We start from the raw sequence: 14,443 nt of genomic DNA on the forward strand, positions 1-14,443 counted from the left end.
AGAGTTGTGACGTCTTCCGAAAACCCTTCGTGCGGTCCACGTAGAACTTCAGCGCTCTAGCTACATCCAGCGAGTGCAAAGTCCTCTCAGCCGGCGACGAAGGCGACGGGAAAAACACAGGTAACACCAAGGGTTCGTTGAGATGGAAGTCCGACGGTACCTTGGGCATGAAGGAGGGGTGCGTCCTGAGCACTACCCTCGTGTCGTGGAAAGTCAAGTACGGGGCCTTGCAGGAAAGGGCCTGGATCTCTCCCACTCGTCGTGCGGAGGTGATGGCCACAAGAAAAGCTGTTTTCCACGATAGAAACTTCAACAGGGCCGAGTGCAGAGGCTCGAACGGAGGTCCCATGAGCTTGGTCAGCACCACGTTGAGCTCCCACGCCGGGGCCGGAGCCTTCACCGGCGGGAACGATCTGAACAGTCCCTTCATGAACTCTTTCACCAGACGATGAGACCACAAGGACGTCCGGCCCGTGGTTCTGGTGTATCGGGAGATCGCAGCAAGATGAATCTTGATGGACGCGTGTGCCAGACCAGCTTTGGCCAGCGTCAGCAGGTACGGCAGTACTTGGGGAGCCGTAATCCATAGAGGGTTAATCTTCTGTGCGTGGCACCAGACAGAGAACCTCTTCCATTTGTGTCCGTAGCATTTAAGAGTCGAGGACGCCCTGGCCTTTGCAAGAACCTCTCTGCAATCGGCCGGTATGTCGTATCCTCCAAACTCTAGCGCTGCAGGAGCCAGGCCTGCAAGTTCAGCGACTTCGGGTCGTGGTGGAGGATGGCGCCTCCTTCCCTGGAGAGTAGATCCGCGTCTGCCGGCAGCTTGATCGGCGGGGACGCTGACAAGTCCAGAAGGTCCGGGAACCATATCTGCCTCGGCCACGCAGGTGCGATGAGGATCATCCTGCACCGTGACCTCTTGAGCTGGTTGATGAGCCGGATTAGCAGAGGCAAGGGAGGGAACGCGTAGAGGAACAGGCCCTCCCAGGGGAACGAGAAAGCATCGCCCATGCTCCTCGTCTGGGGAAACCTGCTGGCGAACCTCCGGCACTTGGTGTTCGTCGCCGTCGCGAACAGGTCGATCTGGGGTGTGCCCCACCGTCGGAAGAGGCGATCCACCAGATCCTGCCGTAGCTCCCACTCGTGGCACGAGCGCAGCTCCCTGCTGAGTGAGTCGGCGATGGTGTTTTTTATCCCTGCCAGATGAAACCGCACCAGAAAAATCCCTTGGGCGACGGCCCAATGCCACAGGTCCTGCGCCTCCCTGGACAGCGCCGGGGACCTGGTTCCGCCCTGTTTCCTGATGTAAAACATGGTGGTGGTGTTGTTGTCGGTGAAGATCCTCACCACCTTGCCCTTGAGGGACGGAAGGAAGGACCTGAGGGCCCAAAACACTGCACGGAGCTCCAGGACGTTGATATGTAGGGACTTCTCCGTCGGGAGCCAGAGTCCCCTTGCGTGCAGATTTTCGGTGTGCGCTCCCCACCCTTCCAGGGAGGCATCCGTGGTCACGGTCTCCTGGTGGGCTGGGGTCTGCAAGTCCATGCCCGCCGTCAGATGCGCGCGGGTGCCCCACCACCGTATCGCTCGTCGGAAACTCTCGTCGAGCTTGATCCTTTCCTCGAAGCTGCCCGTCGTCTGGATCCAGCGCGCATCCAGGAATTCTTGCAACGGGCGCATCCGGAGCCTGCACATGGGAATGAGGTAGATGCAGGAAGACATCATCCCGAGGAGGGACTTGATGGACCTCACTTTGGCCGCGTCGGCCACCAACATCCGTTGCACCTTGCCCAAGATGGTCCTGGTCCTCTCCTCCGACGGGGAGGCCAGAAGGGACACTGTGTCGAGCCTCGCTCCCAGAAACAGTGCGACTTGCGCGGGCACCAGGTGGGATTTGGCGTAGTTCACGGAGAATCCCAGGTCCGTGAGGAGTTGGACGGTCCTTGCCGTGTGGACCACGGCGAGCTCCCTCGTCTTGGCGCGGATGAGCCAGTCGTCCAGGTAGGGGTAGACGTGAATCCCCTCGCGGCGCAGCTGCGCCGCCACCGGTGCAAGGCACTTGGTGAATACCCTGGGTGCCGACCGTAGTCCGAAGGGAAGGGCTTTGAACTGGTAATGACGCCCTTGGACCACGAATCTGAGGAATTTGCGGTGCCCCTTTAGGATGGGAATGTGGAAGTAGGCATCCTCCAAATCCAACGACGATAGGAAGTCTCCTTCCTCCAGCTGACCCAGGACGTGCTGGAGGGTGACCATCCGGAACTTCTGCGCCTTGATGAACTTGTTCAGACGTCGCAGGTCTAGGATGGGGCGCCATCCTCCCGTCTTCTTCTTCACGAGGAAGTATCTCGAGTAGACTCCGGAGCCCCGAAGCCTCTTTGGGACGAGTTCGATGGCGCCCTTTCTGAGCATCGCCTTTACCTCCAGGAGAAGTTGAGGGACGTGAAGTTCTTTCCTGGCCACGGGAGGGACGCGCGGGCACCTTCTTTGAAACTCGAGCGCGTGGCCCCGGGCCAGGGCGTCCAGCACCCAACGGTCGGTGGAGATGGACTCCCACACGCTGACGAAGCCCGCCAGCCGGCCTCCCACCGGGGTGCTTCGGTGGGGGCCCGACCCCACGGCCGGTTCAATCCTGCTTGGACGCGGCCTTGCCGCCTTGACCTCCTTGGCGACGACGGCGGGGTCCGCTAGACTTGCCTCGTCCTCTGTAGGCCTCTTGCGACGACGAGCGGGCCGCTTGACGGTAGGAAGCGAAACCGCCGCCGGAACCTTTGGAGGCGCCCTTGCCTCCGCCGCTCCGAAAGGGCGTCCGTCGTTGCAGGACTCCAAGGGCCCGGGCCGTCTCCGTATCCGCCTTGATGGCCTGGAGGGAATCGTCCACTGTCTTCCCAAACAGGTTGTTCCCGTCGAAGGGCATGTCCAGGACTCTGGTCTGGACGTCCTGCCGGAAGTCCGTAGCTTTGAGCCATCCACGACGTCGAAGGCAAACGCCGTTGCCCAGCTGGCGGAACCCAGTGTCGGCGATGTCCGTCGCCACGGTGAAGGCGTGGTCCGAGGCCACCTCACCTTCCTGCAGGATCTCAAGGGCCTCCGCCCTCTTGTCGTCCGGCAGAAAATCCAGCAGGGGAGCCATCTTGTACCAGAGCTCCCTGTCGTAGCGGGCCACGATAGCCAAGGCGTTGGCCGCTTTAATCGTCGTCGCTGCCGACGAGATGACTCTACGCCCCATAGTATCCAATTTCTTTCCCTCGCCGTCCGGCGGGGAAGTCGATGTGGAGGCCGCACCCCCCCCGCTTTCTTCCTGGCTGCCGCGGAGACGACGGAGTCCGGGGTAGGCTGCGCCCGGAGGCATAGGGGGGCCGTGTCCGGGACCCGGTACTTTTTCTCGTACCGGTCTCTTCTAGCTGGCGTCGTGGAAGGGTTCTTGAGGAGGGAAAGGCCCTCATCCCAAATGTCGTCCAACAGAGGCACTGCGAGGACCGTCTTCCTCTTGGCCTCGCGCCGCTGATAAAGGAAGCCTTCCTTTTTCTTCTCCTCAGGGCAGAGTTGGAAAAGCTCGGAAGCCCTGGAGATCATGGAGTGGAAAGATCCGATCTCGTCGGGCGGAGAGGCCCTGGTGGGAGGCGACGACGGAAAATCCTCGTCGTATGCCTCGTCGTCCGTACCCGTCGCTGCCGTGTCAGTCCCCGTATCATCCCCTCGGGTGGACGGGGAGGAGGGCTGGAAGGGGCGCGACGGTTGAAAAGGAGGTGGTGGATGGATCCTTCTTTTCTTGGTGGGGGGAACACCAGAAGGTCCCGATTCTGGATCCCCCGACGGGAGAGGTTCCTCCGTCGGTAACGGTAGCCTCGTCCTTATCTCGGAGCATAAGGACTGTATGGCCAACAAAATGGCTGCCGAGTTGTCTTGCGGCGCTGGCAGAGGGGAATCCGACGGGCGAGCAGGGGCCCCGTCGGTATCCTCGACGATGTCGTCGTCGTCACCTGCGTCGGGGTCCATTCCGACGGGCTGGCCTTCTTCCACGCCTAGGCCGTGGCTTAAGACCTCGATCAGCTCCTCTTCTGAGGTTGAGGCCGACTCTACGACGACGCCCTGCCCCCCCTTCTTCTTCCCCACGGGGGGTTTCACGGGGGTCCTATCGATGGGCACAAAGGAAGACTCCCTCCGAGGAGGCAGGGAGATTCTGGGCCCTGAGGTCGCCACCACTGGTGCAGCCACCACAGGCTGAGCCAGGGCCGCCGCGACCGTTTCGATAGAGGGCTTGGTCGGATGGATCAAGGCCTTCACCACCTTAGGTGCGCTCACCGCCTTATCCTTGAGGGAGGGGGCACTGCCACGCTCCTCCTCTGCCTTAGAGCTCGACCGGGGCCTCTCCAGGAGCTTCGCCGGGTGCTCGGCCTTCCTCTTACCCGACCCAGAGCGTTGGCTCGTGGTTGATGGTGCCGGGGAGGGTGCGCCCTGCCTGGCGCCCGTAGAGCCCGACCGTTCGGCGCTCCCGGTGCCAGCGGACTCGCGGTGCTTGGCCTTATGTTGGGCCCCCGTCGCCGGGGCGCCCTCAAAGGTCTTAGAAGACCGCTCGGATTTCTTCTTCTTCTCGCCAGACGGGCTCTTACCCTCCAGCCAGTTGGCGAGACGTTGATGGCGGTCCTTCATGGTCCGTTCCGACATGTTGCCGCAAAACGCACAGTCCTTCTCCACGTGCGTCTTGTCCTCATGAAGGCAGTAAAGGCAGAAAGAGTGTTCGTCCTCCTTGAAGACGTTCTGCAGCTGGCATCCAGGGCAGACCCTGAACAGCTTTCCGGGCGTCGAGCTTCCCTTCTCCTGGGCCATCTCCGAGACCGGGCCTGAGAAGCTTCTGGAGTCCTCCGAAGTGTAGCTCGACGAAATCTTCACCCTTGAGGGGCACAGATGAATCCGACACGGGTCCCCGTTGATCGGATGTAGAATCGGTGGAGCTTGAGGCTCTTTTGACCGAAAGAATCGAAGTTTTTTGTAAAAAGCGCGAAAAAATAGCACTAACGCTCGAGAGCAATAGCACGAGGATCCCAACACATGAACGTGCGGTAAAAATCTGAAGATGGCTGCCAGAGGCGGTGCTTAGGTAGAGGGCAGTCATTGGCTGTGGTCAGTATGACGCAGAGACCAGTGATTGGTTATTACTACGAAAGACAGATCAGAAACGAAACTGATACTGGTTTTTTCTTTACCGAGGATTCCCAGCCTGACGACGGGGAATATTCATGAGCATGTGAATCCATGCCAGACCCCATGCTGGAGAATTATTTTTACAAACCTAAAAAAATATTGCGGTAGCATTCTCTAAACTGGGCATGAGTATTATAAGCCACTTGGGCCCTCTAAAGCTGGAAATAAATATATTTTGGTGATCGCAGGTTACACACCTCAATGCCCATTTCCAATGAAGAACAGTGCATCACAAAACAAAAATGAAACATCAACTTCACTATTTTACTTGGGTTGGTTTCCCTAAAGAGACCATTTCAGATCAGTCATCCACATGTCTGGCTAAATTTATGACAAAATATAGGAAACTACTATGCATAAAAGCACTCCATCTATACACCGCAAATTAATGCCTAATCAAGGGATTAGGTGTGTGCACCAAGGTGTAAGTCCCTGAAGAACCTTTGCTTACTTAGAAGTAGGTTGTCTTAGTTCTTGCGGGATTCATCGGCTATGTGCCTTGCCTACCATGAGGAAGACTCCACAAGCGTTAACAAGGTTTTCCGTTTTCAATACTTTTATGAAGGGGACCAACGATATGCCCTGGAAATGCTCAAAGTAAAAATAATCAAGAAAAGAAATAGGAGAGCACCGCCCAGTTGCTTCTGGTCACCTGAGAGCACACGCGCCATTATCAACACTATCTAAGAAAAAAAAGAAACACTTGTATGGCCATCAGGCTTGCTTAAGGAAGATTTAGGGCAGAGAACAGGTTTTTGCACTCCTTCCCACATCCAAGGCGAATCTAATGGCAAGATGGCACAGAAAATATTGAGCTGCTGAAATCCTGAGTGACCTGACATATTATGAATAGCAAGAAGATCTGCAAAGACTTTGTAGGTGTATAATATGTGAACTGGCTGAAGGCTTAGAAAGACCCTGACAAAACTACGGTTATAGCCAATTAGATTGGACCACCAGTTGGCAGAAGATGATCCCAGACCACATGAAGATACACCAAGCTAACTGATTGCAAGACTACATCACCCACCTCTAAGGCGTCTTTACTGCAAATCCTTGGAGGGTGGCATGATTTGTGCATCACATTGAAACACCCGTGCGGAAATCTTTCCGGATCCGATCCTACAGACTACCAAAGGTCCAAAGCAGACAGTTGAGATATAGCTACAAGAGATGCTAGAATTGGTTGTTCTGAAGCCAGGCTAACTGATTGCAAGACTACCTCACCCACCTCTGAGACGTCTTTAGTGCAAATCGTTGGAGGGTGACAGGATTTGTGCATCACATTGAAACACACTTGCGGAAATCTTTCCCAATCTGATCCTAACAGACTACCAGAGGCCCAAGGCAGACAGTTCAGTTATAGGTACAAGAGATGTTAGAATTGGTTGTTCTCAAGCCATCTCCGAGCCAATGGTCTTCGCCTAATGGCTGGTCACCAATCATGATGTCTCGTGGCAATTCTGTATCAATTGTAGAAAGGTTAATGAAATCTCTTGATTTGATGCACGTTCCCGATGGGATCCATCAATAACTTTATCAAGAGGATCAGCCCTATAGCTCTCTCCTAGAACTAACCAAGGGATCATTGAAAATCCCCTTTGCATTCCAGAGTGGACAGAATACATCCATCTCAAAGCCAACGTGTTTCTTCCAGTTAACGGTTTGACCTATCCCGGAACAGACGTTGGGGGAGGTGAGAGTTGGTGTGCTGCTGCATACTGGGTCTTACTGTTCCGTCGGTATTATACGATCAGACCGAAAAAAAAGGTTGACCATACAATACGACCGAAAAATGCTACCATCAAAAGTTTGAACCTTTGGTGGTAGCATTGCAGGTAAGTAAAAAGACTGCGGTGGGGGGGGTTTCCCCGGCAACACCCAGCTCACTATACTGTGTGGTATAGTGAGCTGGGTGTTGTGGGGGACACCCGCGCAGCACGCCGGCAAAAAAAAGAAAAAGAAAAAAAAAGAAGAGGGGGCTGCAGGTGTATCCCCTGCAACACTTTATAGTATAGTGAGCGTGGGTTGCGGGGGACCCCCTGCTGCCCCGTAGTATGTAAGTGTGTTCGCATGAGAAAGGTGCAAACTTACTTAGAATCGTTCTCTCGCCCTGCCTGTTGCCTCACCCTGGCTTGGTGCAGTTTCTTGCGGTGAAAATGTCCCAGAAACCTTATGTTTAACGGTTGAGGACCGGTCCTTCTACAAACACATTGATGTTTCGACGATTTCAGGCAACTGTCTCATGTGTGAAGGGGCTGAAATCCAGGGAAAGGGGTGGGGGTCTAAATGTTATGTAGCCAGCAATGTCCACAGGGTCCTAAAAGGGAACTATGCAAAATTTGGTGCAGAGTGGTGAAACTGTGTGGAATTGTATAAGGAACAACTCTTTGCCAAGCCACAAACCCAGCCACATACCCACACATTTTCACTTTTATAGTTTCTTTGAAGGAGCTTTCTACAAAACTGCGTTCTGTGCATTTAACAAAAAATATGTTTGAATACACCTAAGACATGTGCTACATGCAAAAGAACCCTCTTACCTGCTGAACATCAACTGGAATCCACTTCTCTTTGTCGTGTCCCTCCTCTGCTACTTTCAATCTATAAAGGCTTCTGTTTGCGATCATAAAAAAAGGTGTGAAAGTGACAATCCTCGTCAGGTTAAAGCTGCTTGCGCTTATAGTGACACCAACCTGTAAGCAAAGGGCATTCATAAACATCACATTCCTTAATCTATGTCAAGAGTATAATAACATGTTTTGCTTGTAAATAATGTTGTACTTACTTGGTATTCCAATTTATGGCCCTTACATTTCACAGAACCATGAGTGCCAACCGTATCAAGAGAAAACTGATCCGATAAGTCACTGTCAGTTACCAACAGCTGCACCTGTAAGATAATGTACAGTTTCAAAGAGAAGTGTCATTTAATTACTGATTACACAATGAATCATATTTCAAATGAAAAATAAATACCAGGGTACATTGGTTTGGGGACACAGGATAAATTAAAGTCAAAAGACAAACAAATGAAAGTCATAAAACAAACAGACACAACATTTGCCTGAGCAAGGGCCGTATATGAAGGTGCAAAGTAGCCCACATACTGGCAGATGTTGCGATATATACAACCACTTTGAATTACATTACTTCTGAATTACAAAATTGTATTTTCATAACAGACTCCAGCAATAATGCCAAGGTCATTTCTGTGCTTGATTCTTCCTTTCCATCTTGGACATGCAATCATACCATGGTATTGTGGGTAATGCATACATTTTTGCCGGCTATTGATCAGTCAGATTTCCTATACCAGTGGGAGGTGCAATTTAGAAAAGTTGTCAAGACAGTCTAGAAAATCACAGCCTAGCTTCCAAGCATCCATGCACAAAACCACTGTGTAGGGAATTTCAGTCTGAAGAAACAGCAGAAAAGGAAAGCAATGTTTAAAAGATTACTGAAAAGTGGAAAGACCTTGTGTTATGAATTATTTCAACAAGGCAAACAATGTAATGCAGCCATGAAGGGGAAAAAAAGAATGCACCAGCAGAAGAACAAACTACCTCTCGATAATGCTCTTTCTGACAGACGTTCCTCCCACTGATTCCTCATCTATGATATTCTATCCCCAGTGCAGCTGATCTTGGGAAACCTTTTTGCCACAAGGAGGTGCAGCACGCTGACGCAGAAGGGCATGGAACAATAGGTGTACTTGCTATCTGCCAAGTGGGGCAAGATGGGAGGGCGATGAGGAATCTGCAGGAGAAACATCCATCAGAAAGAACATTACCAAGAAGTAAGTTATTTGTTCTCCCAATAGAATCCTTCCTCCCAGGGATTCCTCACCTATGATAGACTCCCAGAGAGGTATATAGATTTGGAGGAGGGAGAACCCAAGGACTCTACCATATACCAGAAAGCTCTGGAGTGCTCTGCCAAAATCGGTAACATGCCGTGAAAGTGAATCCAAGCAGTAAGCAGCGTGAGGTCTGTTACCTTCAGACACATACTTCCTAGCAAGATCGTAGCATTCTCAGATGCACAGAATGATCCAACTTGACAGAGTCTGTTTGATCAAAGCCCTGCCAGCATGGTCACTGCACAACTGACAGAAAAAGCTTGTCATCTTTCCTGACGTTCCTCGTCCAAGAGATATAGTAGCTGAGAGCCCACGCTGGGTCCAGCTGATAGAATTGCACCCCTGACTTGGAAGGATGAGGCAGAGGAAAAAACCCTGAAAGATGGATGTTTTGAGAGAAATGACTATCTGGAAAGAAGGGTGGCCCGCTCTGAGCATTACCTTCTCTTTAGAAGAAAACAAATAGTAGGTTTAACAGAAAACACCTGGAGCTCACGCACCTGCCTCACGGAAGTGATGACAACCAGGAAAATTACTTTAAGGGTTAGTAATCCAATCGAACATGAATGCAGGGGGATCAAACGGAATACCCACAAGAAATGTAAAAACAAAATTAAAGTCCCATGCCAGAAGCAGGGCGGGTTAAGAACCTATGTCACAATGGTGCTGGGTTGGGTCAGCAGTTTTTATTTAGGTTTGTTTGTTGAGGATTATTGTAAAAAGTTCAGACGCTCAATGTTGTTGTATATCATGGTGATTTTTTAGTTGCAGTTTAGCCGACACGTGTTTCGAACAAACATGGGTCTTTTTCAAGGTTGTGGCAGAAATACAGTGTGGTGCACAACGAGTTATGGCCCCAACAAGATCAAGTGAATACATAAGCAGGTGAGTGACATTGTGTAGAGTACAGTCAGAGGTTCGGTGTTTAAGTGACATTTCGTAGTGTGGTATACCGTAGAGTTACACTATCAATAATTAAGCAGAAACAAAAGAATCATGAAGGTTTTCTTTGGCAGTATTTGTGAAGGTCATTGTGATTACCATAGTGCATATCAGTTGAATGGAGAAGATCACATTACATTTGTGACTGTATGTTTTCAATACAGGTGTATACATAATATTTATCATAGGGGTTTGTTTGATATGGGATACATTACTAACCGTAATCGTATTTCTGATGCTTTTATCGGCTTAGATTCACATGCCATGCATAGGCCAACATCTAGTGGTAGCCGTGCAGTATTACATTTTTTGTTTCCGAAACCCAAAAGGGACGTCGACAGGGCATGCCATTAATACTATCCCTAGTGTGACGTCTCCTGTACCCATGGTTCTTCACCCGTCAAGGTCCCTCAGATTTTTTTGTTTCTGACATGAGGTAGAATGAATTGTAGTGTGAGTACAGATGTAATAAAACAGATAAGAGTAGATAAAGCCAGAAAACATCTATGCACCTTCTACTCCACAGGGGTAGAAGGGTGGGCGCATGTGAATCTAAGGAGATACAAGCATCAGAAATCTGATTATGTGAGTAATGTGTCCCTTCTGAGGCTTGTGGATCCGCTTAGATCACATGCTATGCATAGACTAGCGAACAGTGTCTGGAGAAGGTGTGGTGAGTTGTAAGAAGGTACAGCAGCAAATAGATATTTTAGCACCTCTTGTCCCACCTGTGAATCTGCTTCAGAATCTGTGTTTACTGCTGAGTAAAAGTATGAACTCCATGTAGCTGCTTTGCAAATGGCATCCATAGGGGCGTTTGCAATAAAGGCCAAAGTAGCTCCTGTACCCCTAGTAGAGTGATCTCTTGAAGTGAAAGGCAGAGTTTTGTTTGACCGAGTGTAGCTGAGCTGTATGCATTTCACTACTCATCTGGAGATGGCGTTTTTTGAAACGTGATCACCTTCCCTGCCAGTTGCTATGGAGACAAAATGAGTTGGTCTGCTTTTCTTAGCGGTTTTGACTTGTTTACATAGTAAAGAACCGCCCTCCTTACATCTAGTGTGGAGGTTTTTCTCATCCAAATTTGAAGGATTTTGAAAGAAAATGGGTAGTTCAATGGATTGGTTAACATGGAACTTGGATATGAATGTATGTGAAAACCTACGCTGTGTTCTTTGTACCAACTTGTCTTTGTGGATAATACAGAAAGGGTCTTGCACTGAAAGCTTGTAGCTCACTGACTCTTCTTATGGAGGTGATGGCCACCAGAAAAGCTGTTCTGTATGTTAGGTGTTTAAGGCTGGATTTGTGCATAGGCTCAAAGGGAGGACCTTTGAGCTTTGAGAGCACCACATTGAGATCCCACCCTGGAGGTGGGTTGAAAATGGGGGTAAGGTCTCTTTGCTCCCTCCATGAAAGCCTTAACAATAGGGACTTTTAACCAGGACACTTTGTTTTGTGAAGTGCTGTACGCGTATAGAGCAGCTAGGTGAACCTTGATGGAGTTGAATACGTGGAGCATGTAGTGAAGAATGTGTGATGCAGTACATTCAATAGGGTTTACATCTTTTGACTGGCACCATATTACAAATCTTTTCAATTTGTTAAAGTAACAATGTCTGGTGTTAGGTTTACGTGCCTCCTTGAGGATTTCCATACACCATTGAGGTAGTTTTAAATGACCAAACTCTATGACTTCAGGAGCCAAGCTGCCAAGTTCATAGATTGAGGATGTGGGTGTAACGTTGTCCCCACTTGTGTGGTGAGCATGTTATAGAGGCACAGGATTTTGATTGGGTTGCACGTCGCCAGTTTGAACAGATGCAGAAACCAAGGCTGTCTCGCCCACATTGGAACAACCAGGATTAGAGAGTTACTTGTTCACTATTATGTGCACTATTCTGCTCAGGAGCGGTGTCGGTAGAAAGGTGTAAGCAACTTTCCCTGACGGCTCATCCAAGGGGTGTTCCCCTTGGATCTGGGTTGGGGAAACCTGGATGCGAAGTCTGGGTATTGTGCGTTTTGGTTTGTGGCAAACAAGTCTAAAGGAGCATAGCCCCAGAGGGAAAAGATATTGTCTAAAATGCCTCTGTTGAGTTGCCACTGGTGTTCTTCGGGTAGGGGACCCCTACGTAGAGAATCTACTAGAGAACTGAGTTCCCCTGGACCGTGTTCAGATACTAGGAACATGTTTCGCTTGACTGCTCACTTCCACATTTTTTGGGCTAGTCTGGACAGACTTTGAGAGAGTGTGCCTCCCTGCTTGTTTATGTAAACCATGGCAGTGGTGCGGCCTGTGAGGACTTGCACTGTTTGACTTGTTAGATGCACCTGAAATGCTTGTAGGGCCTTGAGTACTGATAGTAGCTTCAAAAGGTTGATGTGATTTTGGGCTGTAATCTGTGTCCAGAGGCCATGCGCTGTGTGGTGAAGGTAATGGGTTCCCCATCTGGAGAGTGAGGAGTCTGTTGTAACTATTGCTTGCACTGGAGGATTGTGAAAGGGTTTTCCCTTGTCCACCAGCGTAGCGCTTGAACTAGGGTTAGCAAAACAACCACTAGATCATCCCACTGACCACTTGCCTGAGACACTGTTTCGTTAACCACTCTTACATTGGGCACATGCGCAACCGTGCGTGCGGAAACAGGTAAATGCATGAAGCCATCATCCCGAGCAAGCACATTGCTTTGCATACGGTTATTTGGCACCCGGCCAGATAATGAGGTATTTGCAGCAGTATGTTTTGTACTCTTTCGTTTGCGGGAAAGACAAGCCCCTCTTCTGTCTTTATGATAGCTCCTAGGAACTGTTGTGGTTTTGCTTGGAACGAGACTTGATTTTTTCTTGTTGATTGAGAATCCCAATTGGAATGGAAGATTGATTGTCCTTTGGTGATTTTGCTTGCAAATTTGAGGGATTCCCCTGTTATAGCAGCTTGTCTTACAGATAAGGGTACACTGGGATTGATTCTCTGCATAAGTGCACCGCCACTACCGTTAATACCTCAGTGAATACCCTTGGAGCGGAGGCTATGCCGAAGGGTTGCACCCTGAATTGGTAGTGTTGATTTGCCATTTTGATGCACAGGAATTTTCTGTACGCTGGGTACATTGAAATAAGAGAGTATTTATATTTAATGTCCAAAGTTGCCATGTAGTCTCCATGTTTTAACAGTGGGATTACTTCCTGTAGAGTAGTCGTGCAAAATATCTGAAGCTTGACACGTGTTTGCAGGTCTAGGACAAAGCGCATTTTAAGGTCTTTCTTTGGCACAAGGAAGTACATTGAATAGATACCCTTTGTTCACCTGGTTTGACGGGACAATCTCTATGGCGTCCTTTAGTAGCAGTGCTTTGACCTCTTCCAGCAGAATGTGCTGTTCCTCCTGCATAGTTTGTCTTGGCGAGTGGTTGGGTGGTGTTTGGAGGAGTTCTATGCAATAGCCTCCCACCACTGTGGACAGTACCCACTTGTCTGACGTGATCCCCTCCCATGCATGGGTAAAATTAGAAATGCAACCTCCTAATGGAGAGGCATGGGAGGGGACCTGGAGCGGGTGCTCATTGCTTTGGTGGGATGGAGCATCTGGAGGAGGAAGATCTGCCTCTACTTCTCAACCTTCTGTGGCCTCTTTGAAAAGTTTGTTGGGAGGATTGCCCCTGCAAGGAAACCCAAGATGAAGTCTGTCCGACCTTGTTGTAGTTGGAGGACCGCTGGGAGTTTTGTCCTCTAAAAAGTTGTGTATTAAAAGTTGTGTACAAATGGTTTGTTTGTGAGCTGTCCCAGGCATTTGAGGGTGTCATACCGCTCCTTAGCACTTTTCAGTGCGTCCTCGACCATTTTCCCAAATAAGGCATTAGGCTCAATTGGCATATTTATAAGGGTGGCTTGGGCTTCCAGCTTGAAACCTGATGGGCGTAGACCATACATGGCGTTTAATGAGGTTACCCTCAGCTACTATCCAGCCTGCATTATCTGCTGCGTCCAGATAATTTGTCTGGATGCATCTTGCCACCTATTTACCATCAGCTACTGTTTTTAAAAGCTGCGTTTTCAAGGGCTCAGGGAAGTCTATTTGTTGTGAGATCTGGCCCCACTTGCAGCAATTATAACACGCCAGGAGTGTAGTAGTGTTGGCTATCCTTACTTTGTAAGCAGCCGAGGGAGCTACTTTCCTGCCCAGTGTGTCATTTTGTTTAGCTCTCCTTTTCAGGAGCAGCTTCAGCAGAGGCTAAAGGTGTGCCCGTTCTTTACCTAGTGTTGGTCTTTAGCTGCCCCCTGATGTACAATGGGTCTGACGGGGCTGGTCTAAACAGCTTCCCAATGCAAGGGTTGACTGTCAGGTTAGGGGTAAGTATATAATATGACATGATATGATATGGCATTTATAACGCGCCTATACACAAGTGTTTCAAGATGTGATGAGGCAAGGGA

General features: G+C 49.9%; 1 protein-coding gene across 5 annotated transcripts in view; it reads right to left on the reverse strand.

Annotated features, from left to right (window-relative positions):
- The window catches only part of VPS13A (vacuolar protein sorting 13 homolog A), a 2,994,934-nt gene that overhangs the window by 996,121 nt on the left and 1,984,370 nt on the right, over positions 1–14,443 (reverse strand). For all 5 annotated transcript variants that reach the window (XR_011280366.1, XR_011280367.1, XM_069625905.1 and 2 more), the window contains 2 exons: positions 7,994–8,098; positions 7,749–7,901 (listed from right to left, as the gene is read on the reverse strand). Coding sequence is in view for 3 of the 5 variants with exons in the window: in XM_069625905.1 (XP_069482006.1) it covers positions 7,749–7,901; positions 7,994–8,098 (258 nt within the window). In the remaining 2 variants the exon portion in view is untranslated. The remainder of the gene's footprint in view (positions 1–7,748; positions 7,902–7,993; positions 8,099–14,443) is intronic.

Source organism: Ambystoma mexicanum, chromosome 6p (genome assembly GCF_040938575.1).
Source record: "Ambystoma mexicanum isolate Mex_15411 chromosome 6p, UKY_AmexF1_1, whole genome shotgun sequence".
Classification (NCBI taxonomy): Eukaryota; Metazoa; Chordata; class Amphibia; order Caudata; family Ambystomatidae; genus Ambystoma; species Ambystoma mexicanum.